Genomic DNA, 27,904 nt, shown 5'->3' with positions numbered 1-27,904 from the left:
GGAATAACAATTAATTATAATCATATATCAAAAGAAAAGCTTTCATTTCGAATAATAATTGGATCTGAAAAGCTAACACTTGCCATATGTGTTTAAGTTGCAGAGACAAGAAATTTAGGACTTTTGTCTGGGATAGCTAATACGCTTTTGTAACAAAACATTTTATTATCAATATAATTTTTTAAAAGAATATACATCACAGTCTTTTTTATCCATGAAAAGTCCATTTAACAATCTGCTCATACTGGAAAAGCATAAAATGTTATCAGAAAGAATAACCCATCGTTTCTAAAACTAAATAATTTCCCCATGAGTTTTAAACTCATTAATATTATTTCAAATTACCTAAAAAGGCACCTGACCAACAATATAACTGACACACATTCAAAATGTGCTTATTCTTACCTTTATGACTATAGCTAACAATTATTTAAGAAGAAAACTGTTAACTACTTTTTAAAAAAGCTTTTAAACCACCCAAGAACCCCATTACTACTGTTTTTTAGTCTAGGTTTAATCTTATGCTATAAAATTGCCTCAATACCCATCGACCATGTCAGAAAACCGTCTGTCGTAACCGTTACACATGGCTCTTCAGTTTTGTAAGTGTTTGAAGTGCTTACCATCCCACCAAATTCCAATTTTGTGTTATCTCAAAAATAAACGGTAATTATAAATCACTGCCGATATATTTAAAAATGTTATCTTATCAATTTAAAGTTGATAACTGAATAGTTTTGAAATTATATTAATACTTACGAAGATTCCACTTTAACCCTGTGGAACTAGCTATACAAGGGGCACCTAATGGAATTAATGCGCACCATTCCTGCTTTTCTCTCAAGTTTAAAGGTATTCCAATCGTATGTGTTCCAGGCGGTAATAAAAAAGTTATGGAATTTGAAGCAATTTGGTAAATGTTCGTATTTGGCATAAACTTGCTGGCTTTGTACAACGTATTTATATTAGCGATTATTTGGTCAAAACGTCCTGATGTATCACCTAACACAAACACAGTGTCTATCTGAAAAAATCTAAGTAAAACTTTATTAAAACACAAATAAAACGAATCAAAATACCGTTATGTTTTGTTGTTTACAGTACGTTTGTAATTCTCTCAGAGCTTTTGTGAAATCAGTCTCATTTTGATCAGGTGTTTGGATTACTTTTGAGTTTCTTTGTTTGAAATAGTCTATTACATCTGAAGGTAATGAATCCATGTCCCCAGTTATTAAGTCCGGGGAAAATATGTAGGATTCATCACATTCATGCGCTTGTAACCAGCTGAGCCATCGTTTAGTACCGCCATCTACCGTAACGCGCAACTTTGCTAAAATCACACACACACATATTTTTATTGTTACAAAAAAATACGTAAAAATAAACCTACCATGTGTCCACAGATTAAGTAAATGTCTGTGATCAACATTTATATTAATTCGGCAATTAAGTACTACAATGGCGTAATTCTTATTTCTAAAATTTTCCAAAACATCTTCACAAGGCGTCCACGTTTTAGAAATGTTTTCGATACAATTCATTATAAGCTGCGGACTTGCCTGAAATAAAAATGAAATGAAAATACTTATTGTATTGGTTTTAAAAGAAAAAGTTACTAATTAATGAGGGTATGATAAGGGGTTTATAGGACAGATTTCACAACTTATCAATAAGTCATTTGAAGATCACTTGAGCTTTAATTAGCGCTTTATATCTTAATATACAGAGAGGGTGTTGTGTTTTTTGTAGCATATTTTGTTAATTATTATTAAAAATTAAAACATGAAAAATGACATATTTGAAAAAGCTTCTTCTTCTTCTTCTCAGTCTGTATTTATCCCTTCCTGGATGTAGGCGTCTTCTAAATCGCTCCACGATTTTCTATTTCTAGCAGTCCGGGTCCAATTCCTTCCTGCAACATTCTGGATATCCTCTCGCCATCGTCTCTGGAGTCTACCAATGCTCTGTTTGGTCTCTCTTGGGCGCCAAACTAGTATCCTATGTGCCCACCTGTGGTCGTCCTGCCTTGCCACATGAGCCCATCTCCATTTCAGTTGTGCCACAAGCCTTAGAACATCGGTCACTTTAGTTCTTCTACGAATTTCCTCGTTGCGGATTCTATCCCTTAGAGTGATTCCTATCATAGCCCTCTCCATTGCTTGTTGGGTGGTTTTGCAGTTTATTGGCAAATTTGCGGGTAATTGCCATTGTCTCTAGTCCATATGTGTGAACTGGCATCATACAGGCATCAACCACTCTCCTTTTCAAATTTATAGGAAATTCACTAAATTTAAGGATAAATCCTAGTCTGCCAAAGGCTGCCCAGGAGAGGCCTATTCTTCTTGTGATTTCAGAAGATTTATTTTCTTTGCCAAGCTGAATTTTGTGGCCTAAGTAAACATATTTCGAGACATCCTCCAGGGGTTGGTTGTTAACGGTCACCTGGATGTCTTCTGTACTCATGATCTTTGTTTTGTTCAAGTTCATTTCAAATCCAAATTGCAGCGATGCTCGATGAAGCTCCCAAAGCAAGTTCGTAAGCTCTTCACCTGTGCTGGCAACGACCACAATATCACCGGCAAAGCGTAAATGGCCGTTCTCTTGCCAGTCAAGTTTTTTGAAGACATCCTCCAGGGCAAGGGTAAAAAGTTTTGATGAGATGGTGTCTCCTTAGCTAAGCTATCTAAGCTTATACCTACAGATTTATTAACAAATTTTTACAGGCACAACACACTACATTAGTACATAATCCTTACTAATTATTACTATTATTTTACTAGGTATGAAATTGAGTAATATTTGACTATATAGCTTAGGCTATGTTCTTGGGAAATACATACATACTTAACACAATGTATAATTTAAATTCTTTGATACACATGGGAATACATTGTATAATAAAATAAATTAAAAATAGAATTTATTCCTGACTAAAGAACATAAGTTACTAACACACTAGAGAAGTGCTAATATTTGTAATTTCTCAAATACACTCCCTAATAATTGACCAGTTTGGTTTTAGTTAAGGCCATTTTTAACAGTATATGTATATCTCTATAATGCTTCAGATGAATTTAATAAGCTAAAAAAGTATTGAAAGGCTGTTTCTTCTAGAATCAGGACAGTCATTAATTTTGCCTCATGCAAAAGTGATTTCTTCACAGATACAGAGTGATTCACGGTGATGGTATATTAGAAGTATCTAGAGAACAACTCAATACTGCAATTTTGAGTGTAGCCTAGGTTGGGTCCAAACTCTTTTTCCAAAATATTTTGGACTTAAGGTGAAAGAGATCAGTCAGAAAAAACAACACCAACTTTTGATTTTCAAATGGATCACCCTGTTTTTAATCTTATTTTTGAATTCCTTGCAAGAAGGCCAGTAATTAATGTTAATACTTCCCTATACCTATCTTGCACCGATTCCTAGATATTTTATAAAAATGGTGAATTTGTCAGCAAAATGGTGGTCTAAACTAAATTCTCAAGTTCTGAAAGGTTTGCTGATGTGACCTTTTGTTCTCAGTTAGACAATACTACATGGTTGAAAAGCCCAGAGACAGAAAATTTAAAAAACCTACAGAGTGGTCAATATTTACCTTTTAGACAGACAGATAAAAAGTCTGCAAAAAGTCCGTTTTTTTAAATGGATCCATCGGTGTTTTATGGTTTGTAATAAAAGAACATTAAATTTAGAACAAATCCATCTATACTTTTCCTCATTAAGCAAATATTAGGCAAATTATTTAAATAATTGTAATTAACACCTCAATAACCATTTTAAAGGAAATCTTAAGCTTCCAGTTTTAAACAGGGCTCTTAAAAACTTTTAAATGAGTTCTAAGCACAATTTTGGAAACTTGATAAACAATAATAATTGTTAGTTCACATGGTTAATTTCACTGACAATTATTGAGAAGTCAAGTTCTGCTTTAAGTGTTAAGAAATGGGGCTCACATACTCACAGCTTCTCTATATTATTCCTTTCTTTGTAGTGCTTTTAGAGCAATCAAAGCTTCTGTTTACCTAAGTTAAAACTGCATATTCTAGTGTTTACCTGGTAAGATTTATCTTAAACTTTTAAGTGCTGCTCAAGAACTATTCACACATAACAAACTGTACGGTATATTGGTATGTGCATTAAGAGAAAGGTGTATTTTTTGTAAATAAAATGTAAACTTTCAGTTTATAAGATTTTTAAATCTTATAATTTTTAGGTTAGAATAAAGGACAATGCAGCAGCAGCACAACAGTGACCCCGTTCATTTTTACGCTCCAAAGAGTAGAGCGAATTTGACGTCACGGTGACGTAGATTGTCAGTTGGTTAAACTATAAAAGAATTTTGGAATTAGTATATAAAATTAAGGTTAACTTATTGCCAGAGACTATTCCCCCAAAACTAGACTATGTGACTTCTGCTTAACATTTGAACCAAAATCGAAAATAAGCCTCTATTTTATCACAACAATTACATACATCATCATTGTGACGTTGAACTTGCTCTACACGCTCTATGGAGTGCAAATACGTACGTGGATGTCAAAAGTGTGATTCGTGTTTTGACACTTTGACAGCTGACTTTGACACGTCCACGTACACTTTTTGTTTACTTGCCGAATGGTATTTTTGAAGAAAAGTAATGAAAATTCTTAATTTTTGTGAAAAAATATAGATTTAAACCCTCATAACTGTATTGAGATTATTCCAGAGTTGATTCCTTGACTGACTTTACAATGGCGAACGTCGAACAACCTTGTTACACGTTATTAAACGTGTCTTCCGACTCTGAGCCCTTTAACGAAATGCATTTAAAGTCCGATTTAGGTATGTAATCATAAAATTACCATGATCTTAGACATGCTACTGATATTCCCTTTATTTATTTAACACAGAAAAGGGTGATACAGAACAAAAAGTTGAGGCACTGAAGAAAATCATTCGCATGATACTATCGGGTGAGAGGTTGCCTCCAGGTCTTTTAATGATCATTATCCGCTATGTATTGCCTCTGCAAGATCATACAGCAAAAAAGCTGTTGTTGATTTTTTGGGAAATCGTCCCTAAAACCACTCCAGATGGTAAACTTTTGCAGGAAATGATATTGGTTTGTGATGCCTATCGAAAGGATTTGCAACATCCTAATGAATTTTTGAGAGGCTCTACTTTAAGGTTTTTGTGCAAGTTAAAAGAACCTGAGTTATTAGAACCCCTTATGCCCTCTATAAGGTGAGATAATAATATATTTTTTTATTCAGAAAGATGTGATACTTAATAGTTGTTGTTTGTTGTTGGTAGTGTCAATCAATAATTACAACATACAATCATATAATTTTGCAGTATTTTACTGTTTTTGACATTTTTTTTAAAGAAAAAAATCAGTGTTACATCTGTCTTATCAGCTTATCACACATTAAAAACATGAAGAGGTGAGTTTTGGCTGTTTTTGTGAAATCCCTTTTTTAATGGCAATTTAGTGAAATTGATTGCAGTTCAAATAAAAAAGTTACAACCTTTCAAAAATTAAAAAAATGACATTTTGGGCAAAATTAAAATTTTGCCAAATTTTTGTTTAGCCCCTAAGGGTTGCAATGCACAGCAAACGGCATAATTATATCAAAGGACCTTGCAAGTGAAACAAGCAGTTTAAACATTTAAAAATATTTAAAAAATGTAATTATTTGTCAAAATTTTATGTTTTTTTTGCTTCAATATTGTTCCAATGCACACTAAAGGCCATATTTATACTGAAAAACCTTAAATTAGATAAAATAAGCACAAAGAAAGTATTTTAAAATTTTTAATTTTTAAAAGAAAATTTAAAAATTGGGAATCATATTTGATGGTTTTTTTAACTACTTTTTTAGATTCAGTATCTCAATAACGCGAGTTTTGTCTCATTTTCTAGTTTTTTATCATTTTTTAATAATGACTTAGTGAAATTGATTATACTTCAAGTAAACAACTTTTTAAAAATTGGAAAAATTACATTTTTGGTCAAAAGTGCAATTTTGACAAATTTTTATTTTGCCCCATAATGGAAAATGTCATTCAATCATTGAAGAGTTCAATTTTCAGTATTAATTACTAAAAATGCTCTAATTGCAGAAAAATGTATTCTTGAAATTTGTTTTTTTGGTCTATTAGGTCAATTTTCTTGTGTTCTCTTTCTTCAAAATGAGTGTAGACACTGGGGTTTTGGTAAGATGATTTATTTATTGCAGGTGGTTATATTTCTAGTCTACCATATTTATTGAATCTATTTTTCTAATATATGTACAATATTTTAAAAAGATTTTGTTTATGATTTGCAGCTTTTTAAAGTATAAAATTTAAAATTTTTGGGTACCGTGTATATTATTCATCTTGTTTTTTCTCAAAATTACAACACAGATATGTTTTAGAAGTTGGTTGATGAGAGTACCCATTTATTACAAAATACATTTTATATTTTATTTATAGTTTTATGATAATATTTGTTTTCAATTTTATCCATTGCAAGCTCAAAAGCTTTGGTTACAAGCACATTTCTGAATTCTGTCAAAAATTGTTCTTTCATTGATTTATGTCAATGAAAAATAGTTTTGAAGTAATCCTGAGCAGAACAGATTCCTTGACTTTTCATGACAAACAATAACCTTATGTATATTTTTGTTTTTTGCTTTTATTATTAATTTTAATGAAACACCCATAACAAAGCTTCATGAATCTAAATACAGGAAACATCTGATTTAAAGCAGAACCGTTTGCTCTATTTTTGAAACATTTCACATAATTTGTACTCTGGTCCTGACCAATCAAAATGTTCATTTTAGTTGATGGGAAAATATGTTCATAATAATTGTATTCTGATTTTCTGATACCATAACCAATTAGGAACAACAAAATTAAATAATTTTTGTTATGTCATTCAGTAAACTTTTTTCAAGAATAATTTTTATGTATTCTTCTGACTGAATTATATTTGACTAAATCAATATTGGCTACCACACTTTTTGTAGTGAAAGTAAGTGCAGTGGTGGATTTTAGGGCTTGTTTGGATCATCGACACAGTTACGTGCGCAGAAATGCAGTATTAGCAATTTTCACAATATACCGCAACTTTGAATTTTTAATTCCTGACGCACCTGAATTAATCTCAAATTACTTGGATGGAGAACAGGACATGTCGTGCAAAAGAAACGCTTTCTTAATGCTTTTGCATGCAGACCAAGATAGAGCTTTAGCTTACTTAAGTTCTTGCTTGGATCAAGTGACCTCATTTGGAGATATTTTACAATTGGTTATAGTCGAACTGATTTATAAGGTATGACGGTTAATCTCACAGTGAATTTTAAAATATTCTGGATCTGTAAATGCTTCTCAGGTCTGCCATACAAATCCATCTGAAAGATCGAGATTTATTCGATGCATCTATAATTTACTAAACTCAAACAGCGCAGCAGTAAGATATGAAGCTGCAGGCACTTTAGTTACTTTGTCTAGTGCTCCAACTGCTATTCGTGCAGCTGCATCTTGCTACATCGATTTAATTGTCAAGGAGAGCGATAATAATGTTAAATTGATTGTTCTTGATAAGTTGGTTGGTCTGGGGGAACATCCTACTTACAATAGAGTGTTGCAGGTATTTAATAAAACAATTTATTAAATTGTAATATTTTTAACAAACTTTTAAGGATCTGGTAATGGACATTTTAAGAGTTTTATCAAGTCCGGATTTGGAAGTCAGAAGAAAAACTCTTAATTTAACAATGGAGTTAGTAAACTCAAGAAATATTGAAGAAATGGTTTTGTTTTTGAAGAAAGAAGTTTCGAAAACTTTAGGTAAGTGAACAGTTTTAGGTTTTGGAGGTTGAAATCTTTACAACTCATTCATACCACAATGTTGTATATTAAAAGAACGTCATTCGAAAATTGTGTTTATAAGTTAGAAGTGTACAGTAATTTTTGTCATTTACTTGTCGATATTGTATAACAGTTAAAACAACAACAGGTTCAATCCCAGAAGAAAGAAGTGCATGTTTATAACATTGATATATCTCTATGAATAAAACAATCATACAGACACTAATACTTATGACGATTTTCATAGTTTAAAATCTTCTTTTTCGTAAACATTATTTATCACTGATTATTAAAACTTTTCAATTTATATTCAGACTCTGAACAAGAAGATACTGGAAAATACAGGCAACTTTTGGTCAGGACTTTACACTCTTGCTGCATCAAATTTCCGGACGTCGCAAGCGTTGTAATTCCAGTATTAGTAGAATTCCTTTCAGACAATAACGAATTAGCTGCAACGGACGTTTTAGTGTTTATCCGTGAGGCTATTCAGAAATTCGAAAATCTTCGTCCGTTAATAATCGAAGTAAGGTTGTTATAGTTCTTGTGATCTTTAAAAAAATAAACATTTTTACTCAGAAACTACTTGAGTCCTTCCGCAGTATTAAATCAGTTAAAGTTCATCGTGCAGCGTTGTGGATTTTGGGTGAATACGCCACTTCACTTCCAGATATTGAGGCCGTTATAAAAGAAGTGCGTATGCGTTGGTTAGGTTTTGGTTGAAATTAATCTGGTGATGATTAGGTGACTTTGACATTGGGGGAAGGCTCATTAGTAGCCGCTGAAAATCGCCTGACTCAGGGTGATGTAGATGAAAAACAGGAAACTAATACTAACGGTCCTGTGGTTACCACTTTGGTCACTTCTGACGGAACGTATGCCACTCAGTCGGCGTTCAATTCCGTACAGTAAGTTGACAAAACAAATTTTGATAAATTGTTTGATTTTTAAACTTTTTGAAGAAAATCTACAAAAGAAAAACGGCCACAATTGCGACAGTACTTGGTGGATGGTGATTTCTTTATTGGCGCAGCCTTGGCTTCTACACTAACTAAATTGGCGTTGCGCTGTGGTAACTTAGCTCCTGTAGAAAAACGCAATAGGTTTGACGCTGAAGTTTTGTTGATTATGAGCGGTGTAATTCATTTGGGACAGTCAGGTGAGATTTAAACATTATCCATTAAAGTGTTGTTGAAGAAAGTAAGAAACAATTTCAGGCTTAACTACTAAACCCATTACAAACGATGACAGAGATCATATTCTGTTTTGCCTTAGAGTGATTTCAGATAGATCACCGGCTATTATTGAAATTTTTACGGAATACAGCAGAAGGGCTCTTAAAGACATGCTTTTAGCTAAGGAATTGGAGGAAGCTACCAACCAAAAAGCAAAGGAAAAAGCAGGTATGTTGAAATGAAACAATGTTTTCCTTTACTTTGATTTTTTTAAATTCTCTCAGTACTATTCGAAATGTTCTGCCCGGTTTATACCTACAAATTAACAATGAACCTAAATTTGAATTAGTGCTAAATTATTTTTCTTAAAGTTTAAGCTACACATTTGTAATGGTCACCTGGCTGCAAGGATACCTATTTTAATCGTAAAAAGAGTGACCTGATCTTCAGGATTCCATTTGAGTCTTGAAAATAGTCACGTGAATTTGTAGGTGAATTGGAATGTTGAAAACAATATCACCCTCTGAAATTTCTTTCAGTGGTAAAAGTGGTCACGTGACCTTCAGAACAACATTTTGACCTTAATAATGGCCACTCGACTGCAAGGATGCTATTTTAACCGTAATGTAGAGTCCGGATTAAAAAGCACTAAAATCGTGAAAAAAAGCGCTTAATAAGCAAAATTATTAAAATTACTTTCCTCTTTCAGAAATGCAAATATTTTTACTTTTTTTGAGTTCTGGAAATTTTTTAAAGCTTTTAAACTGCTTTAGAAGCATACGAAAGATTTTTGACATAGAGACATTTGGAAGGTTTTTGGACAGTTTAAAGAGCATATTCAAGGTTCTGGAATGCTTTAGAGGCATTTGGAAATTATTAGACTGTTCTAGAATTTTTTTAAGCTTTTAGACTGTTTTGATATCTTTTGGGAGCATCTGGACTAGTTGAAGAGCATTTGGAATCTTTTAGACTGTTCTAAAAGCTTTTGGAAGCTTCTAGATTGTTTTGAAAGGCTTTCGACTGTTTTAGAAGCATTTTGGTGTTTGTTTTGAAATCTTTTTAGACTACTTTAGGAACATTGAAGGTTCTGGACTGCTTTTAAGGCATTTGAAACCTTATAGACGGTTCTAGAGACTTTTAGAAGCTTTTAAACTGTTTTAAAAGCATACGGAAGCTTTTATACTGCCTTGAATTTTTTTATAAAAGCCCCTAGACTAGTTGAAGATCATTTTGAAGCCTTCAAAGCGTTCTAAAAGCTTTTGGAAAGTTCTAGACTGTTTTGGAAGACTTTCGACTGCTTGAGAAGCATTTTGGAGTTTCTGTAGTGTTTTTTTTTGTTATTCTAACCGTTTTCGAGATATATTCCAAAAACTACTTTGATGCACTTTTTACCGAAAATTAGTTCAATACTTTAACACTCTGTAGCTTGGTTATTTTTGGGAGTTCAGGGTGGTTCAACCACTCAAACAAATCGTCTTGAACTGCTCTTTTCAGTGATGTAGAGCAAAAAATTGTATCAAAAAAAATTGTGTACAGACGGTTTATATCGTTTTCTTGAACCTTCGGTTTGGCAACGTTGCACATTTCCAGTAGTAAGGGGGAGGAATTTTTCCTAGACTTGGTGTAACCAGACCACTTTCAAAGCGTTTTTTTAAGATGTTTTTTCCAAAAAACAGCTTCATCCACTCTTTTTTGGGTAGAACTTAGTTAAATAAACAATCTGACATCAATTTCATCCACAAAAAAACAAAAATACGGTGGCACCTATATTACACCAGACCCGATTATGAAACATAAAATATACTTTGAATTGTCAGTCATTTAAAATAAGCAAGTTGGTGAGTACCTTCCAGGTACTTATAATTTATTTTTCTAAAAGTGAACTCATCACAAAGAGAGTATAAAAACAAATGAAATTATAGAAAACAAAAACTAAATAAGGTGTTTTAGAATATATTATTTCTTAGATTTCTTGAAATATTTTTGTTAATTTTATTAATATTTGAAGGTGCTAAAATCCACACAGATGATCCTATCAGTTTCCTACAACTGGAAACAGACAAGGGAGGGGAATTAGGCGAAAACGTATTTGAAACATCTCTATCACAGGCTTTAGTTGGTGGTAGAGCGTCCGGCGCGGACAGTTTGGGGACTAATAAACTTAACAAAGTCACTCAACTTACCGGTATGCACAAAAGATGCCATTAAAAAAGCATATAAAAAAACCTTTAAATTCGATGCAGGTTTCTCTGATCCAGTTTATGCAGAAGCATACGTTCACGTTAACCAGTACGACATAGTTTTGGATGTTCTCATAGTCAACCAAACAAACGACACTCTGCAAAATTGCACTTTGGAATTGGCTACTTTGGGCGACCTGAAACTTGTAGAGAAACCCCAGCCGGTGGTTTTAGCACCGAAAGATTTTTGCAATATTAAGGCCAATGTTAAAGTAAAGTTGTTTGAAATTTATATTGGCATAAAGGTGTTTAATTGTGATTTTTTAGGTGGCTTCAACCGAAAACGGGATTATTTTCGGTAATATCGTCTACGACGTCACTGGCGCCGCTTCTGACAGAAATGTGGTGGTTTTAAATGATATCCACATTGACATTATGGATTATATTGTTCCAGCTTCCTGCTCTGATAGTGAATTTATGAGGATGTGGGCTGAATTTGAATGGGAAAATAAGGTAGATTTGACTCATGCCTGTTACTAAAAATCGATTTAAAAAAAACTTTTTAGGTGACCGTTAACACGCAGTTGACTGATTTAAATGAGTATTTGAAACATCTGATAAAGAGCACAAATATGAAATGTTTAACACCGGAAAAAGCACTTTCTGGTCAGTGCGGTTTTATGGCCGCCAATATGTATGCCAAGTCGATTTTCGGCGAAGATGCTTTGGCCAATCTTAGCATTGAGAAACCGTTTAATAAACCTGATGCTCCTGTTCAAGGTCATATCAGGATTAGAGCCAAGAGTCAGGTGAGTTTTTTTGCTTTTAGTTGAAATTTTTGATTACTTTACACAAAATATTAATTTCAAACTTAATTGTGCTTTTGTTGTTGTGTTACCTTATAATAACTTATTTTTAGTCAACAATTATTTAGATAAAAAGGTGTTTGTTATGGAAAGTAAAACATTTAATATCTTAATATTCATTAACAAAATTTCTACAGTATAAGGATAATAATAATAATAATAAACTCTTTATTGCTAGCACAATTACAAAGTAACATAAGCAACGCACAAAATACAATTCCAGGTACAACAAAGAGTACCCACTGGTTAATAATTGACACTAAATCTATTCAGCAAAAGCTGCATTAAACTTAAATGTGTACAGACACTTTTCCAACAGGAAGCTTATCACAGATTTTCGAATTTTTTTTACATTCTCAATTGACTTAAGGTAACTAGGAAGCAGTAGAAGGCAGCAGATATGCTTTGATTGCTTTGTATTGTGGCCCCTTTCGAAAAAAGGTTGATTGATGTTGGGGAATTCTCAAATCTCCTCTTGTTCTTGTGACTAAAGTAAGATTGTTGTCATACATGTCCATGTTGAGCACAAAAAGATGCGGGTGTTTTTTTAACAAACATTACTAGAGACAAATAATATAGAGATGGCACTGTAAGTATTCCTAGTTCCTTAAAGTATGGCTTACATGATGTTTGTGGAGATAATTTGAGTATACATCTGATTATTCGTTTTTGTGCCACAAAAGTTATCTGTACATTTTACGATGAACCCCAAAAGATCCAAAAGCCGTACATTAAGACGGACTGTACGCATCCAAAGTAAAAAAGTGTTATACTTTGAGTAGAAATAATATCTCTTATCCGTCGAAGAAGAAAGAAATTTTAAGCTATCGGTACATGGAAGTGAACTATGGTTTATATGGACATATTATATAGAAGCCATTTTATCATTACTTTTACAAAAGTGTAGAAGTCCGGTCTTGTCTGAATTCCAGTTTAAGGAATTTTTATTTCACTATTCTAGTATCTCTCTGACTATCCGGCAGGAATCAGTAGACAATTGATTGATGGATGGCCTACAGACAATAACTGAAGTATCATCCGCATATTGACATATTTTGCCTCTTTCTAGGGCTACATTTAAATCATTCACATACAAAATGAAAAGTAACGGCCCCAAAATTGAACCTTGGGGTACGCCCTGATTTATTGTGACAGTTGTGGAATAATAATATCTACCTTCGTATCTGACACAAACATTCTGTTTTCTATTTGTCAAGTATGAACCAATCAGAGAAGCACTTTGTCCCCTTATACCATAGGAACGTAGTTTATTTAAGAGTATATCATGACTTATTGTGTCAAATGCTTTTGATAGATCAAAGTATAAGCCAACCGCATTCTTGCCGGAATCTAGGCGGTTGTGAAGGTACGACAATGTATTATATATTGAAAGCTCAGTGGATCTCTGAGTTGCAAGAGTTGCAATACTGAGAAAGTATAGAGTGTGCATCCAAAAATGCACAATTCGGCTGTAGATGGCTTTCTCAAATACCTTTGAGAACGCTGAGAGCAAAGATCCGATAATTGGAGGCGGACTGTTGGTCGCCATTTTTGAAAATTGACACAAGTGTAGCGACCTTCAGTTTTGTTGGAAGTTGTCCAGTAGACAGACATTCGTTCACTAAATCTGCTAAGGGATCGGAAATGTATTCGGCAATTGCTTTGAGTATGTTAAAAGGCACCTCATCAAGTCCTCAGCTGTACTTATTAGGTAAATTTGTAAGAATTTGAAATATTTCTTTGCTATCAGCTGGTCCCAAAAAAAGGGTTGGAAATAGTTTACTTTGAGTATAAGATAAGGGTATCGCCGTTTGGGCTGGTAATTTAAATTGGGAACTAAATGTTTCAGCCACCCAACTCGGCTCAAATCACAGAGCTGCGTCATGGATCTTCAAAGTTATTTCTGTCCCTTTTTTTTTTGTTTATTTGGCTCAACATTAAAAATATTCCAAGTACTCATTTTGTTCTTTGAGCCCGCAGTATTACTGTCATTAATATAGTCAGAGAGATATTTTTAATAGTTTTTCTTCTCAATCTTATACTGATTGAGAGTTTCTTCACTGCCAGTTATTTTGAACCAGACATAAAGATCTTTAAGGTGCTGAGAAAACTGCTTGATTTCATTTGTCACCCAGTTGGGTCGACTTTTATTCCGACAAGTAGTCAGGGGAAAGCAACTGTTGAACTGGTGGTAAAAAAGGTCAAAAAAATAATCGTAGTTAGCATCAACTCCTCCAAAATTATATAGTTCTTGCCAATCTATGCCACTTAAACAATTCTTTAATTGACAAATGTTTAGGTCCGTAAAAAACCTCCTTCTACACAATGTAGCAGATAGTTTTCTATCAGATTCAGTAAAATCCATCCCCAGCTATAGTGATATGTTTAGATTGAGAATATACTTCATCAAGAAAATAATAATTCACAAAAATATGTGAATTATTCTGACTTAGTCTCTGATTAGGAGATAAGAAATTAGTATGGTTGCAGAACGTGAACCGTCAACAGTGATGGTTTTGGGTCATTTTTAAAACTACGCCATTCTGAAACAATTCAACAGATTTTAATGCGGTTTGGACCGTCATTGAGCTTAGTTTATTGGCTCTTTACTGATGTAAAAAACTTTTGCTTTTAATGCACTCTAACTGCCTTATACAGGGTGTGAAAGAAGTGTGTACAAAAAAGTGAAATTTTCAAGTAGTCCCCAATTGACCAAAAAATGGTTTTTTGTTTTAACATAAGGAAGTCTTATTTAGGTCAATATCTCGGGATGTTTTTGGGCGTTTCCCAATTAACGTCCCATGTCTCAAGAAATATTGATTTATCCAAAAAAGACGACATTCGCATTTTTTGGATACATCACTATTTCTTGAGTCACGGGATGCTAATGCTATGCTCCTTAAGTTAAAACATACCCAAAACAAATTATTGATCAATTGTAGTCCAAACTACATCAAAATCTGTAGTTTCGTTTAAAAATGGTAAGGTTTTAAAAATTACCCAAAATAATCACTGTCCCGGTTGAGGTGGCGCGCAGTTTATTAGTAAGTAACAGATACTCGTGGTAGCTTTTTTATGGTAATTAGAAACATTTTTTTTTCTAATTTTGGCATATAAAGTGACACTTTTCAAAACTGATTAGAGTGGCAAAACGTTTTACTTTTCGTAACTAGTTACGAAAATTATCACTTTATGTAACTAGTTATGAAAAGTTCATTTCATCACTCCCTGTTTTTATGCATTTCCGTAGAAACATATGGGCGACATCCATCATAACATGTCGTTGTCACAGTTTATACAAGGTGCTATGAAAGTTAATATTTGTGTTAAATCACTTTAAAAGATGGTTTTCACCGCTTTTTGGTCAAAATTAGAAAAAATGATGTATGCAACACGTTTCGAAAATGTCTTATTGTGTAACTCATTCAAATTGTAGGACCTCGATGCGCTCGCCCTACAAACATTCATTCGTTACACAAAATCGATCTTTTCGTAACTGGTTACATAAATAGCTATTTGCTAATTATCATAAAGTGTCTATTTAAATATGAATATGCAGTCTTTTAAAAATTATTAAATTACTACTAGATGCTCCCAATTTGGCTGGAAACATGGGTATTCTGGAGACTATAAGAAATCTAAAAAGAAAGAATTATATTTTTTAAAACTGGAAGGTGTTATTCCGTTTTTCATTGTTGAAACTGTTTTCCGTACACTTGTAGTAATTTATATACTTTTTCCAGGGAATGGCTCTTAGTTTGGGAGACAAAATAAACAGCAGCCAAAAATCCACCCAACAATCGAAAGTGGTGGCTGCTTAAGTGTTTATAATACATAATTTGTTTAAGTTTCAGTTATTTAGGACTGTTTTATTACTACGCAATGTTTCCATACGCAAATATTTTTGAAATAAGATGAACACTTAATTAAGTTCTTTAAGCAAATTATATTGTTCTATGCCATGCTGTCACTCAACCTGTATATGTTTTTATCCAATATTAAAAAAAATAAACTAATTTAAATTGTTTTAGCTTCTTTTTATCATCTTATTTTAGTTTCATTCATGACAACAACAATTTTTTGTTGAATTTCCAAATAAAAAAATACCATAATATAATATACTTCTTCTTCTTCGGATGCTATCCACTAATGGATGTTTGCGATCAGATTTTCCATCTCCTCTCTCTTGCGGTATACATGAGGGTCTGTATGTCATTCACTCCTGTCCACTATCTTATGTTCCGCAACCATGACAATTTCTTCCTTCCCATTCCTCTACGGCCTTATTATCTTACCTTCGATGAACAACTGTAAATACTCATAACTTTCGTTCCTCATGATGTGCCCCAGGTATGCAGTCTTTCTCTTTTTGCTGGTAGTTAACAATTCACGTTCTTTGTTGATGCTGGACAGTACCTACTTCTACTTCTTCTTGCAGTCCACGGTATCTTAAGCATTCTGCGGTATAGCCACATCTCGAATGCTTCCAATTTGTTACTGTTGTTCGATTGCTATTTGATTTCTTGACATTTGCCAGAGTGAGCCTGCCACCAGCAACACATGGTCAGACGGTACGTCTGCTCCGGGGTATTTTGCAAGCTTTCTTGACGAATGACTTAAATCGGCTATTGATAAGAATATAGTCTACTTGGTTGCGTACTAACTAAGTTTTGTGTACTATTTGCTGGGGATAGCCACGTACGAGTATAAAGTCGGCGTGGTGGGAGTTGAAACCAAGTATTTGTAATTGCCACACTCCTCTTGGCAAAATTCTAAAAGGCGATTGCCCCTCTCATTCCTGATTCCAGGCCAATATGGTATACGGACGGATCTAAAAGCAGAAATCTTCGGGCCTCGCACTAAATACTCCAAACTCATTCGCCACTTTCCTAGCGTTTTTCAAGCGAAAATTCACGTTATAGAAAATGGTATTCAGTTCAATTTTCCGATAACCATGCAGCTATCAAATGCTGAGCTGATCTAACATTAACTCGATGATGGTTTTGGAATGCGTAGCAAAACTCAATGATCTAGAAAGGAACAACAAGGTAATCCTCTGGGTTCCAGAGCACGTCGGAGTAGAGGAGAATGAACAAGCAAATACACTGGCACGAAAAGGGTCATCAAGGCCACTGATCGAGCCAGAAGAACTTAATAAAGCTGAAGAAGAAATGAGAGCAACACACTGGCAAAGACTTCCAGGACTGTGGCAGGCCAAAGCTCTCCTCGGCAATTTTAACCGAGCAAAATTGAAGACACTGATTAACCTTAGCAAAATTAGTCTCAAAGCAATAACGGGATTTCCAACGGGGCATTATCAACTCAGAGAACAAACACCAAGAAAGCTAGGCCTGGAAGAGGACAGTACCTGCAGATTCTGCGGAGAAGATCCAGATACACCCCACCACATCCTGCTGCTGGAGTGTTCTGGGATTATACCAGCTAACTGTAGAAGAAATTCCTAAAAGAACTGTATTTTGAGCGGCTATTATGAACAAAGAAACCTTGAGTTGGCAGAAGAAGTTGGGGTACAATAGAGCTTATCAGGTCGCAGTACATCTGTCACCATCCATGGTCTTAAAACAGGTATATCCACGAAATTCTACATACAATTCGCTTCTACTCTTAATAAAATAGAAATCAATTAATTAATTGTCTTTTATTTGATCCAGTTTATATTTCAGATTTGCTTCAGTTTATGACTGTATAAACCTAGCAAACTACAAGAGGTGCTATAAGTATCAGGTTCGAATATTATAGTTAAGAGTACTTCGGTTATTCTTCGTCTTCGTCATCATCATCATCATCTTCCTCTTCATCCACTTCCACTTCTTCGTCTTCCAAATCGTCGTCTTCTTCTTCCTTCGGTAGCACTTCTTTAATCAAAGTGTCTTCCACTTCCACATCATCTCCTTTAGCCACTTCTTCCTCTCCTATAATATAGATCAGTTGAACCAAACAGTTAAATCGTATATCAGTAGATCATTTTACCTTCAGGAGTTTCCGGATCTCCGGGCTTCTTTCCTGGTCGTTCACCGCACCATCTGGGTAATCGCCCTGTATATTTATGTGATTATAAATATTGGCTAATATTGATTTAAATGCAAACTTACTTCGAGGTCTATGCATGAATTCTTCCATCTTGTCTTTCCAATTCTTTTCTAGCTGCTCAAGGTAGACTGCATCGTATCCCTAGGTAAATGAATTTTTTTGCATAAAATTAGCTAAACCAAAAACTAAATTTGTTGAATAACTGTGTGTGAAGTGAATTTATACATACACCTTGGAAAAGCCTCTGCCTTTCGTCAAATGATCTAATATCCACACGTCTTTCGTATTTGGATGCTAACATGATTTTCGGCTTTAAAATATAATTGCAATTATGAATCACGAGAGATATTTGAAAGAAATATTCTTACAGGGTGAGATCCAGTTAAAGCCTCAGGATCTAAACCTTTCTTCATCGCTTTATGTCTTAATTGCTGTCTTTGTCGTTCTTTTAATTCTTTCAGCTAAAACAGTCGTGCCGCTAAAATGTGCAAGTCAAAAAGTGGAAGTATACTTACATCGTACTCTTGTCTCTTCATTCGCTCCTCCAGATCATACTTTTCAGTTTCCAACTTTACAATGGCTTCCCAAAGTTCAGTAGCCTTTTCCTTTAACTTGTCCATGGGCACACCATCTAACACGAGCGGTTTGATTCTTATGGACAACGCAATCTTCTTCTCCTCCTCGATTTGTTCCTTAGTTTTGGTTCTTTCCAACTCAGCATCTGTTAAACTAGCCTACAAAATTATAATAGGGTGATAAACTTTTTGAGGTATATTAAATGGAGGTGCACATACCGCCATAGCTTTCTTCCTGATTACGAGATTCATGGTTTTGTTTTTGTGTTGTTCTTTTAGAGCCGACATCATAGCTTGTCTCTTTTTCTCGGCTTCGATGAGTCGTTGTTTCTTCGCCTCGGCATCTTTCAATTTTTTCTCTTCAATTTCTTTTACTCTTCGTTCTTCTTCTTGTTTCTTGCGCTCAGCGGCTGCTTTTTCTTCATCCGCTCTCGCTACTTTTCGCTTTGCTTGTTTTTCTTTTAATCTGCAATTTTTTGTTACCATTAATTTTGATTAAGTTTTGGTAGGTAATAATCTAGTGACTTTTCAAGCTTTGCAGTAAATTTATATTCGATTTAGACCGAAAGGCATAAGAACGAACTGTTTTGGCGAGCGTTTGATTTACCTATCTAATTGGTTTATTTTTAAGTTTTCTGCTAGTGATATTAAGATTAATTAACCGCAAAAAAAATAGCAAAAAGGCTATCAAACAGCGGTCGATACTGAAATCAGCTGGGGATATCAGAGGCAGTCGCAGTCGTGTCGAATATGTTATCCTCTGCTAGATTGTTATATTGTTAATCCGCATTATGTAAGAAAAGTGAATATAGGTTTGTTAATTATTAATAGTAATCGGAGTATTTGTGCACATCGGAGTTACTACAAAAATACAGGTTTAAATTGAGAAGCTTTTGAGGCTATGCTTGAATAACCTGTAATAATCGTCTTAAAACGTATCAAAGAAGTAATAATTGTAATTATTTATCCTCAGGCTCAGAATTTAACAATTTTCTTTAGTTATATAGTATCTTAAAATCCAAAAGATCAATAATATTTCTGTATGTATGTATAATGTCAGGAAATGAATTGGCACACTTTTGCGACCACAGTAACTAAAAATTGTTAACAATATTGCTCGTTGTATTTTTTTGAAAAAGTAACTGTAAGTGCCCATACTAATTTAGAATATACTTGAAGTAATTGAAATTACTCATCAATATGTTTGTTTTTGAAATAAATTAGTATAAATTTAAGTGTTTGCTTTATATTAAAAACAAATCTACAGATTCATATAACGTGTAACGTGTTTTTAAATTGTAACTGTCGCACTGTTTGAGATATTTACCGAAAATTTGGAAATTAGATTTGGATTGGAAAGCTTATTCCTTGAGTATGTCATAATCATATGTGATGTTTAGTAACAATATTTTTAGAGATCATTTTCTTTTTTTTAGTATTTCCAACCTCCGACTTTTTAATGTGTGCCACTAAAGCTTTTGAGATATAGTTTCCTCAAATTTTTTATGTCGGTTAGGTAATGATATAGTAAACCGAATGTGTCCAAATATAATTTATTCCACAAAACAGTAGTTTGGAAATATTTTTAGAATATAATTTTTAAAGTGAATATTATTGAAAAAATACTGAAAGTTGAGTTTGGAGGTTTTACCAACATTTGCACCGTCGTATTTTAAACCGAGTTAAGGTTGAGGTTGGTTTTGAATGTGACATAGGGAGTGAAAAAATATCACATTCTAAACTATAGGTAAGAACTCCTTCGACAAAAGAGGAATCAGAATTTAAACTTAGTTTGGCGATATCGGGTAAATGGTGTCAGTAAAGGCAAAACCTTATACAGGGTGTCCGGAAAATACGTGTACAACGTTTGACGACAGACTCCTGACGTCAAAATATGTCGATCTAAGCCGACTTAGTTATATCCAAAATTGTCTCGTTTAGCCGGTAGAGGGCGTCAAAAATTTGTAAAAATATTGGGTACAATTTCATTTCTTAAAGAGTATTGATAAGTGTATTCAGCAAGATGGCGGTCATTTTACACATTTGCTTAAGTAATGTTTTTGGTTTACTTAGTTTCTTACAATAAATAATTTCAACTTTATTATACCTACTTTGATGTATGCAGGTAATTGTAAATTTTTTTTTCTGGCGAAACAGCTCATCCACCGGGAAATATTAAAGAGGTAAAATAGCTTCAAAATACTTCCGGTCACTCGACAAAAATATAAAAATAAAAAAAAAATAATCGTAATTTAGTAAAAAACCAATATTTTTACAAATTTTTGACGCCCTCTACCGGCTAAACGAGACAATTTTGGATATAACTAAGTCGGCTTAGATCGACATATTTTGACGTCAGGAGTCTGTCGTCAAACGTTGTACACGTATTTTCCGGACACCCTGTATAGATAAGGAAAAACTATTGGGTTTAGGGCTGGAAACCATACTACATTACAGTTTTCCCAACGTTTCGACTTTAATTAAGACTTTTTCAGGGATCAAAAGCGTTGTAGTGTCAGTCATACAGGATATTCCAAATGTTTCGAAACATAAGTATATTTCAAAAACAGTATTATTTTATTGACTGTTCTAAAAGCTTTTGGAAGCTTCTAGATTGGTTTGAAAGGCTTCTTCCGACTGTTTTAGAAGCATTTTGGTGTTTCTGCAGTGTTTTGAAATATTTTTAGACTACTTTAGGAACATTGAAGAACTGCTTTTAAGGCATTTGAAACCTTGTGGGCGGTTCTAGAAACTTTTAAACTGTTTTAAAAGCATACGGAAGCTTTTAGATTGCCTTGAATTTTTTTAAAAGCTTCTAGACTAGTTGAAGATTATTTGGAAGCTTTTAAAGCGTTCTCAAGCAGACTTTCGACTGCTTGAGAAGCATTTTGGAGTTTCTATAGTGTTATTTTGTAATTCTAACCGTTTTCAAAATATTTTCCAAAAACTACTTTGATGCACTTTTTACCGAAAATTACTTCAATATTTTAACACCCTGTAGCTTGGTTATTTTTGGGAGTACAGGGTGGTTCAACCACTCAAACAAATCGTCTTGAACTGCTCTTTTCAGTGGTGTAGAGCAAAAAATTGTATCTAAAAAAATTGCGTACAGGGTGAGCAAAAATAATGATCCACTAACAATTTCGTGCACACCCTGTATACAGGTAACTGTATTGAAGTTCAAACGTTACGTAGTTTGGTTTAGTGGTCCATTAGGAACAATTTTGCACTCTTGTAGTTTTTATGTAAATCTAACCGTTTTCAAACTATTTACTAAAAACCACTTTAATTCAGGCGGCGGTCAGTATAGTAGGCCAGGAAAAACCTTCATTTTGACAAAATTTTGGTGCATTTCTCCAAAACATCGCGAATAACTTGATTATTTGAAACGCACCGTATAGATACATTAAATGATCGTAAGTGGCTAATGATTAGAGCTATCACGTGACGTTGAACGGGCACCGCTAACTTGCCCCGTTTGACCGCTAGAGGGCGTTAGACTTTTTTCTAAATATCTCGAAAACGGTTTGAGTTAGCAGTGTGAAATTTTTACCAGGATTGCTCCTCAAAGCCCCCTATATAACAATCTTTCATTAAATATAACATTTTATCATACAACGCACCGGTCGACCTTATACTGCCATGTCTTGAAAACTTAAAAATGTCCTAATTTCAAAATCAGTGACTAAATAGCGGTTAGTTACAGCAAAACGGGCACCAGACTCGTGTTCTCCATGCCATAATTAGTTAAAATTGCTTTTTTAGACTACTTTAGGAGCATTTAGAAAGTGTTTACACGTTTACAGTTTAAAGAGCACTGAAGGTTCTAGACTGTTCATAAGGCATTGCAAGAACCTTGTAGACCAGTCTAGAAACTTTAGGAAGCTGTTGAACTGCTCTAGAAGCATGCGAAAGCTTTTAGACTGTATTAGAAATCTTTTGAGAGCTTCTATAGATAAGATTTAGAAGCTTTTCGACTCTTCAATTTGGAAGCTTCTAGACTATTTTGTAAGCTTTTGCAAGGCATTTTGAAGCTTCTATAGTGTTTTGGAATGTTTTTACACTTTTTAGACTACGTCGGAGTATTTGGAAATTATTTGGTCAGTTTAAATTTGTAGGACACTTACCCATTTTGAAACAGATAATTGGTATGTTTTTGTTTCTCAGAAGCCTTCAATACCTCAATATAGCTATTGCAATTGTAAATTAGCCTGTTCAACTTAAAAACTAAATTAAATACAAAAAAAAGAAAGAAACAAAAAATGCATTAAAAAATCTGTCAAATGTGTTTTTGCGTAAATCGTTCACATTAGATATCAAGGTTGATTGCTTTTATTATTTACAAAAAGCAAAATTCCTAGAAATCCGCGATCTAGTTATTTATTTGCTATTGCAATGCAATCTCTAATGAGCTTAAACCTGGGTAAGATTACACATATTTACAGTTGAAAAAAATCCTATTTTGCACCTTTGTTTTACGATACTAAAATTTTAAATGGATTTTAATTTGAAATTGAATTTTAAACAACCTTTACTTATTAAAGCCCAAACTTTTTAAGCGGACGTCTCTATATGTTATGAACTCTATTAATAAGCACCGTATAAATAGATTGATCTTTCTGATGTGCCAAGGTAATTTGGTTAAATTGTTCCGTAAAGCGTCATCAAACTGAATGTGAAATTGTATTTACTAGACGAAGCATCTTGCATCATTTATTATTAAAGATAACGCTTTATCAAAAAATTAATACCAGTAATATTGATTGATACTGACGTATTGACATTATAACAACAGAAGTTTCTTTTTCACTTTTTACTTATTTATGATGTTTATATATTTTGGATAGGCAAACAGCAATAATTCGAAAGCGGTACCAATTTCAGGTTTAACAGTGATCGTACAGTCTACGCAGGTACTATAGAATTTTAAGTGCAGTCAACAGTTCAACCAAGGTAAGCATGTGTGAATGCGATCGAGTAGCTTTAACCTGAAAATTACTGTTTAAAAATAGAATGTCTTTATTGTTATAGTGTATAAAGTAATACGTTCTTTTTAAAAATTTTATCTTTACACCACAATCCTCTAAATCTCAAAGGTATTTACAAACAAACTTGTTTTTATAGTTTAGTTAATAATTACGTGACATCAAACAGATGCAGGCTAACAGAGAGGACAGATCTAAGAAACATGACGGACTTGGTTTACTGGCTGTTGGAGTTGGTGCAGCAGCTGTAATTGGTGCTGTTGGTTATGGACTCTATTCATTGTTCAATGCAAATTCAGACACGACCGAACAACCCCAAAGTTATGAAAGACCGCAGGCGAGAGTCAATAGACGAAGAAATGAGTATGTGTTATTTTCACTAATTAAGTAGGCAATCAAAAAAATCAATTTGGTACTTTGGTAAACATTGCGTGTATATAACAATTTAAGACTACTCCATGTGAAAAACAGAAACAAATTACAGTCAATGGATCAATAGAAATTAGATACTCCTAATACCAAAATTGCTTCCATTGAATTTTACTTCCAAATCCACGATTGTTTATGTTAATATTGTTTATTCATGTTTGACTTTTTTCTCCGGTTATTGTCACAACTGTACAATTCTCGGTACAATTATTATTTTGAAAAACTTATACTGAGGTGATAATGATGATAATCTGCTCCAAATGTCTAATTGTCTATCAAGTCAGATGTATAAAACAGATTTTTTTTGTTAATTATCCTTAATAATTCCTGTGGTAATGCCCTCTGTTATTTTGTCTGTATTGTGAAAAAAGTAATTGCACTTGTTGATTATTATCTTTTAAATGTCCAAACAAACGTTTTTGCTTTTATGGGAACTATAGTGCAGTGTTTATGATAATTTCCCAATTTAATGCTATGTAATAACACAGTTGCCACTCTGTATATATTTTAACCAGCACCGAATTCTGAAGTATTGTTTGTTTTAGTGGCTTTAGATTACTTCTGATCCTGAAAAAATAGAAATATCGTATTTTTTGTAACCTAACAGCCTATAACCTAAAATCATATGCGTGCCCTATATTCATTTTTTTCTCAATAAATAATGATGTTATTTCATGAGCGTCTTTCAGAAGGAAAAACATCTTCATAAAACAGAAAATATGGTAACAAATTATTTAAGAAGTTTTTAATCTAATATAGAGACAAACTAATAAGGCAGACAAAAAAACCTAACCTAACCTAATGCAAGGCAATAAAACAGTATTTTTTGGTATAGTCAGGGAGAAAAGCACTGTCAATGTGTATATCTTATTATTTATTACTAGGAATAGTCCTAAAATTTGTCTTTTCAGTGTCTGAAACTGTATTGTAAACACTAAAAACTCTCATTTTTAACTACTAAAAGTTGACATGTACGGCTAGAAATGACTTTACTAAGACTGAAGATAGTCTAAAAGTCTATTTTCAGGACTTTAAATGGTGTACAACTCAATTTTCTGGACTGAAACCAGTCTACAATTCAGTTAAACACTGGAAACAGTTCAAATTAATTTTTCAAACTAATTCATTTTAAAAAATTAATTTTCAAGATTAAAATCGTATCATTTAGTTACAAAATGAAAAATGAAATGACATTTTCAAGACTGTGAACAGTGTACAAACTGACTTTCAGGCCTGATAAGTCAAACATTTTGTGAAAATAGTCTTGAAACTCTATTTTTCAGGCTGGAAACAGTCTTAAAGCACTTAAAATAGTCTAGATTTTTAAGAAATGCTCGAATTTTTAGCACTGAGGTGTCTAGAAGTCAAATTAATAGTTACAAAGCTTGAAATGACATTTTTAAGTCTAAGGTGAATGTAAAAATTGTTTTTTAAATCTGCTATGTCAAAAACGTTGTAAAGATAGTCTTAAAATTCGATTTGAAAGCAGTTTTAAAACACTAAAGAGAGTCCAGTTCTAAGAAAGTAAAATTCAAAGTAAAAATTAGTCTTTAAATCAATTTTCATGAACCTAATGTCAATATCTTGTATTTAAGACTAAACTATTAAAACTGTGAAAAAGTACTTCAAATTCAAATTATAAGCTTCTGATGTCACTTTTCATTGGTTCACAGTCACTTTTTGGTGTCCAAATCAATTTTCAAGGTTTAAATGTGTAAATTTATAGTCAAAAATCCTAGAAAAAGCAGTTTTTCATGTCTACAAGTCAATTTTCAATACTAAAGTCTTGCAATTTATCTGAAAACTGTTTTTAAGTGAACTCAGTTTTTAAGCCTCTCAAGTAAATTTTCTCCGTTTCCAACTCAATTTTCAATACTAAAGTCTTTCAATTTGTCTGAAAACTATGAAAACTGCTTACAAATACAATTTTTAAGCTTCTTAAGTAAACTTTCAGAGTTTTCAGGACAATTTTTAAGTTGGGTTGGATTGGTTTTGGGTTGTTGAACGGAATAACTCAATTATCTCGTAAACGAAGTTCCAAGTCATAATTTATAAAAGATACTTTGTCTTTCAAATGGAACAAAAAAATTAAAACAAACAATTTTTGAAAAATATCCAGTGACGTAGAAAGTAAGGCGGAAAAATGAAATCCATGTTCCTGTATCTACGCCACTAGACAATTTTGACAAACCTTATTAACATCACATAATGAGTATTATTTCTATAAGTACTTGTTCCAAATTTGTTCAAAATTAACGGTCTGACAGTTATGATAAAAAAAAACTATTTTTCTAATTTTGGCATATAAAGTGACACTTTTCAAAACTGATTAGAGTGACAAAACGTTTTACTTTATGTAACTAGTTATGAAAAGTTCATTTCATCACTCCCTGTTTTTATGCATTTCCGTAGAAACATATGGGCGACATCCATCATAACATGTCGTTGTCACTGTTTATACAAGGTGCTATAAAAGTGAATATTTGTGTTAAATCACTTTAAAAGATGGTTTTTACCGCTTTTTGATCAAAATTAGAAAAAATTATGTATGCAACACGTTTCGAAAATGTCTTATTGTGTAACTCATTCAAATTGTAGGACCTCGCTGCGCTCGCCCTACAAACATTCATTCGTTACACAAAATCGATCTTTTCGTAACTGGTTACATAAATAGCTATTTTGAAACTAAAATTTAAAGAATTGTATTTTCTTTAGGAGTGATTTTTCAGGAAAATGACATAATGCGTGTCAACTTATATTTTTTGATAGGCTATCGAAAAGTGAATTATTCACATAGTAAAGTTACACAATCAAATTATGTATCTAATGGTTTATATTAATTTCAGATCAGTTATACCATGCTCAATATGTTTAGAAGACTTGGATGAAAACGCCAGAGAGTTAAAATGTGGCCATGCTTATCATAGAGAATGCATTAACCAATGGTTTGCCAGAGGTAGTGAAGATCGTTCCTGCCCCTATTGCCGTTACAAGGACAATTCTCTCTAAAAGTTACGTTTTTTTTTTGAAATGAATGAAATATTAATATTTATGGATTAATTCTGAAAATTTTTGTGAAATGATACGGTTTATCAATCAGATTTGTGAAGTTTGTATTATTAAAATAACGAGTTTGTGATATGAGACGCTTTAATGACTGAATTTATTGATTTGTTTAAGTCAGTTATTAAGTAGTATAATTAGTACTCATGGAATGGACTCAATTTTGACCAAAGTGCTGGCTTACTTTAATAAAATTTCTAATTTACCTTCTGAGTTCATCTTCTTCTTTTCTCCTTATAAGTCGCCATTCAGCGATGTACTCCCGGAGTTGCTCATCCAATTCCGATCTTTTTTGTTCTTGCCTCTTAATAAACTCTGGATCACCGGTATCTCCTCTTTAATAAAACGTAAAAAATTATGCACACTTTTTAACATTTTATTCGCGCAATATATGCTCTCAGTGCAATAAAAACTTACTCTTCCTCCTCCATGATGGCGAAGTGAAAATAGTACAAAGTAAACTATAGATGTTTCAATGAGCAAGATTTGAAGTCAACTAATTAAAAGTCAATTTGATCAATTGGAAATGAACTGATTCTTATTCAACGTGTTAGATATTTGGACATCAGACAAAAGGATGTTTATTTTTAGTTTAGTAGGGCATAAATCTATCAAATATTTCAATCGCTAATCAAGCGTAGGAATGAGTAGTGTCGATTATTTTAAGGTGGTATGTTGGCACGATTATAATCTTTGAAAGATATTGTCACCCTAGTGGACTTACTAGGTAAAATATT

At 33.2% G+C, this 27,904-nt stretch overlaps 5 protein-coding genes across 8 annotated transcripts; 2 read left to right on the top strand and 3 right to left on the bottom strand.

Moving 5' to 3' along the window:
* Positions 1-145: 145 nt before the first annotated feature.
* LOC145725262 (thiamine pyrophosphokinase 1) lies at positions 146-4,247 on the bottom strand. 3 transcript variants are annotated; one of them, XM_081973952.1, is made up of 5 exons: positions 3,958-4,247; positions 1,391-1,559; positions 1,080-1,330; positions 760-1,024; positions 146-652 (listed from the first exon to the last, which is right to left on the bottom strand). In XM_081973952.1, the coding sequence occupies exons 2-5, from the start codon at positions 1,539-1,541 to the stop codon at positions 525-527; spliced, it is 795 nt and encodes a 264-aa protein (XP_081830078.1). In that variant the 5' UTR covers positions 1,542-1,559; positions 3,958-4,247; the 3' UTR covers positions 146-524. The 3 variants fall into 3 exon arrangements, with proteins under 3 accessions (XP_081830078.1, XP_081830075.1, XP_081830077.1); XM_081973949.1 differs by having other exon boundaries at positions 3,966-4,247; XM_081973951.1 differs by having other exon boundaries at positions 4,058-4,247.
* Positions 1,824-2,156, bottom strand: LOC145724631 (uncharacterized). Its single transcript, XM_081972986.1, has one exon. It carries the CDS (start codon positions 2,154-2,156, stop codon positions 1,824-1,826), a length of 333 nt encoding a protein of 110 aa, XP_081829112.1.
* A 298-nt stretch (positions 4,248-4,545) lies between the features above and the next one.
* Positions 4,546-16,090, top strand: betaCOP (coatomer subunit beta). Its single transcript, XM_081973941.1, has 16 exons — positions 4,546-4,637; positions 4,710-4,825; positions 4,894-5,227; positions 7,028-7,304; positions 7,365-7,622; positions 7,675-7,822; positions 8,158-8,369; positions 8,423-8,536; positions 8,588-8,751; positions 8,806-9,002; positions 9,061-9,246; positions 11,027-11,203; positions 11,262-11,470; positions 11,526-11,711; positions 11,765-12,007; positions 15,808-16,090. The coding sequence occupies exons 2-16, from the start codon at positions 4,735-4,737 to the stop codon at positions 15,883-15,885; spliced, it is 2,874 nt and encodes a 957-aa protein (XP_081830067.1). The 5' UTR covers positions 4,546-4,637; positions 4,710-4,734; the 3' UTR covers positions 15,886-16,090.
* A 1,617-nt stretch (positions 16,091-17,707) lies between these two features.
* Positions 17,708-27,744, bottom strand: LOC145725259 (troponin T-like). The gene is made up of 9 exons (XM_081973946.1): positions 27,585-27,744; positions 27,374-27,502; positions 18,910-19,156; positions 18,631-18,849; positions 18,484-18,576; positions 18,345-18,425; positions 18,178-18,256; positions 18,056-18,121; positions 17,708-17,997 (listed from the first exon to the last, which is right to left on the bottom strand). Exons 1-9 carry the CDS (start codon positions 27,596-27,598, stop codon positions 17,840-17,842), a joined length of 1,086 nt encoding a protein of 361 aa, XP_081830072.1. The 5' UTR covers positions 27,599-27,744; the 3' UTR covers positions 17,708-17,839.
* On the top strand, positions 23,375-27,380 carry LOC145725265 (E3 ubiquitin-protein ligase ZNRF4-like). Of its 2 annotated transcripts, none has more exons than XM_081973955.1 (3): positions 23,375-23,643; positions 23,845-24,038; positions 26,951-27,380. In XM_081973955.1, exons 2-3 carry the CDS (start codon positions 23,845-23,847, stop codon positions 27,111-27,113), a joined length of 357 nt encoding a protein of 118 aa, XP_081830081.1. In that variant the 5' UTR covers positions 23,375-23,643; the 3' UTR covers positions 27,114-27,380. The 2 variants fall into 2 exon arrangements, with proteins under 2 accessions (XP_081830081.1, XP_081830082.1); XM_081973956.1 differs by lacking the exon at positions 23,375-23,643 and adding an exon at positions 23,644-23,786.
* Positions 27,745-27,904: the final 160 nt, after the last annotated feature.

The sequence above is a fragment of the Ips typographus genome, linkage group LG2 (genome assembly GCF_016097725.1).
Source record: "Ips typographus isolate SLU linkage group LG2, UJ_Ityp_2.0, whole genome shotgun sequence".
In the NCBI taxonomy this organism is placed as follows: Eukaryota; Metazoa; Arthropoda; class Insecta; order Coleoptera; family Curculionidae; genus Ips; species Ips typographus.
The sequence above is the reverse complement of the archived record's forward strand: the minus strand, read 5'-3'. Positions and strand labels throughout refer to the sequence as shown.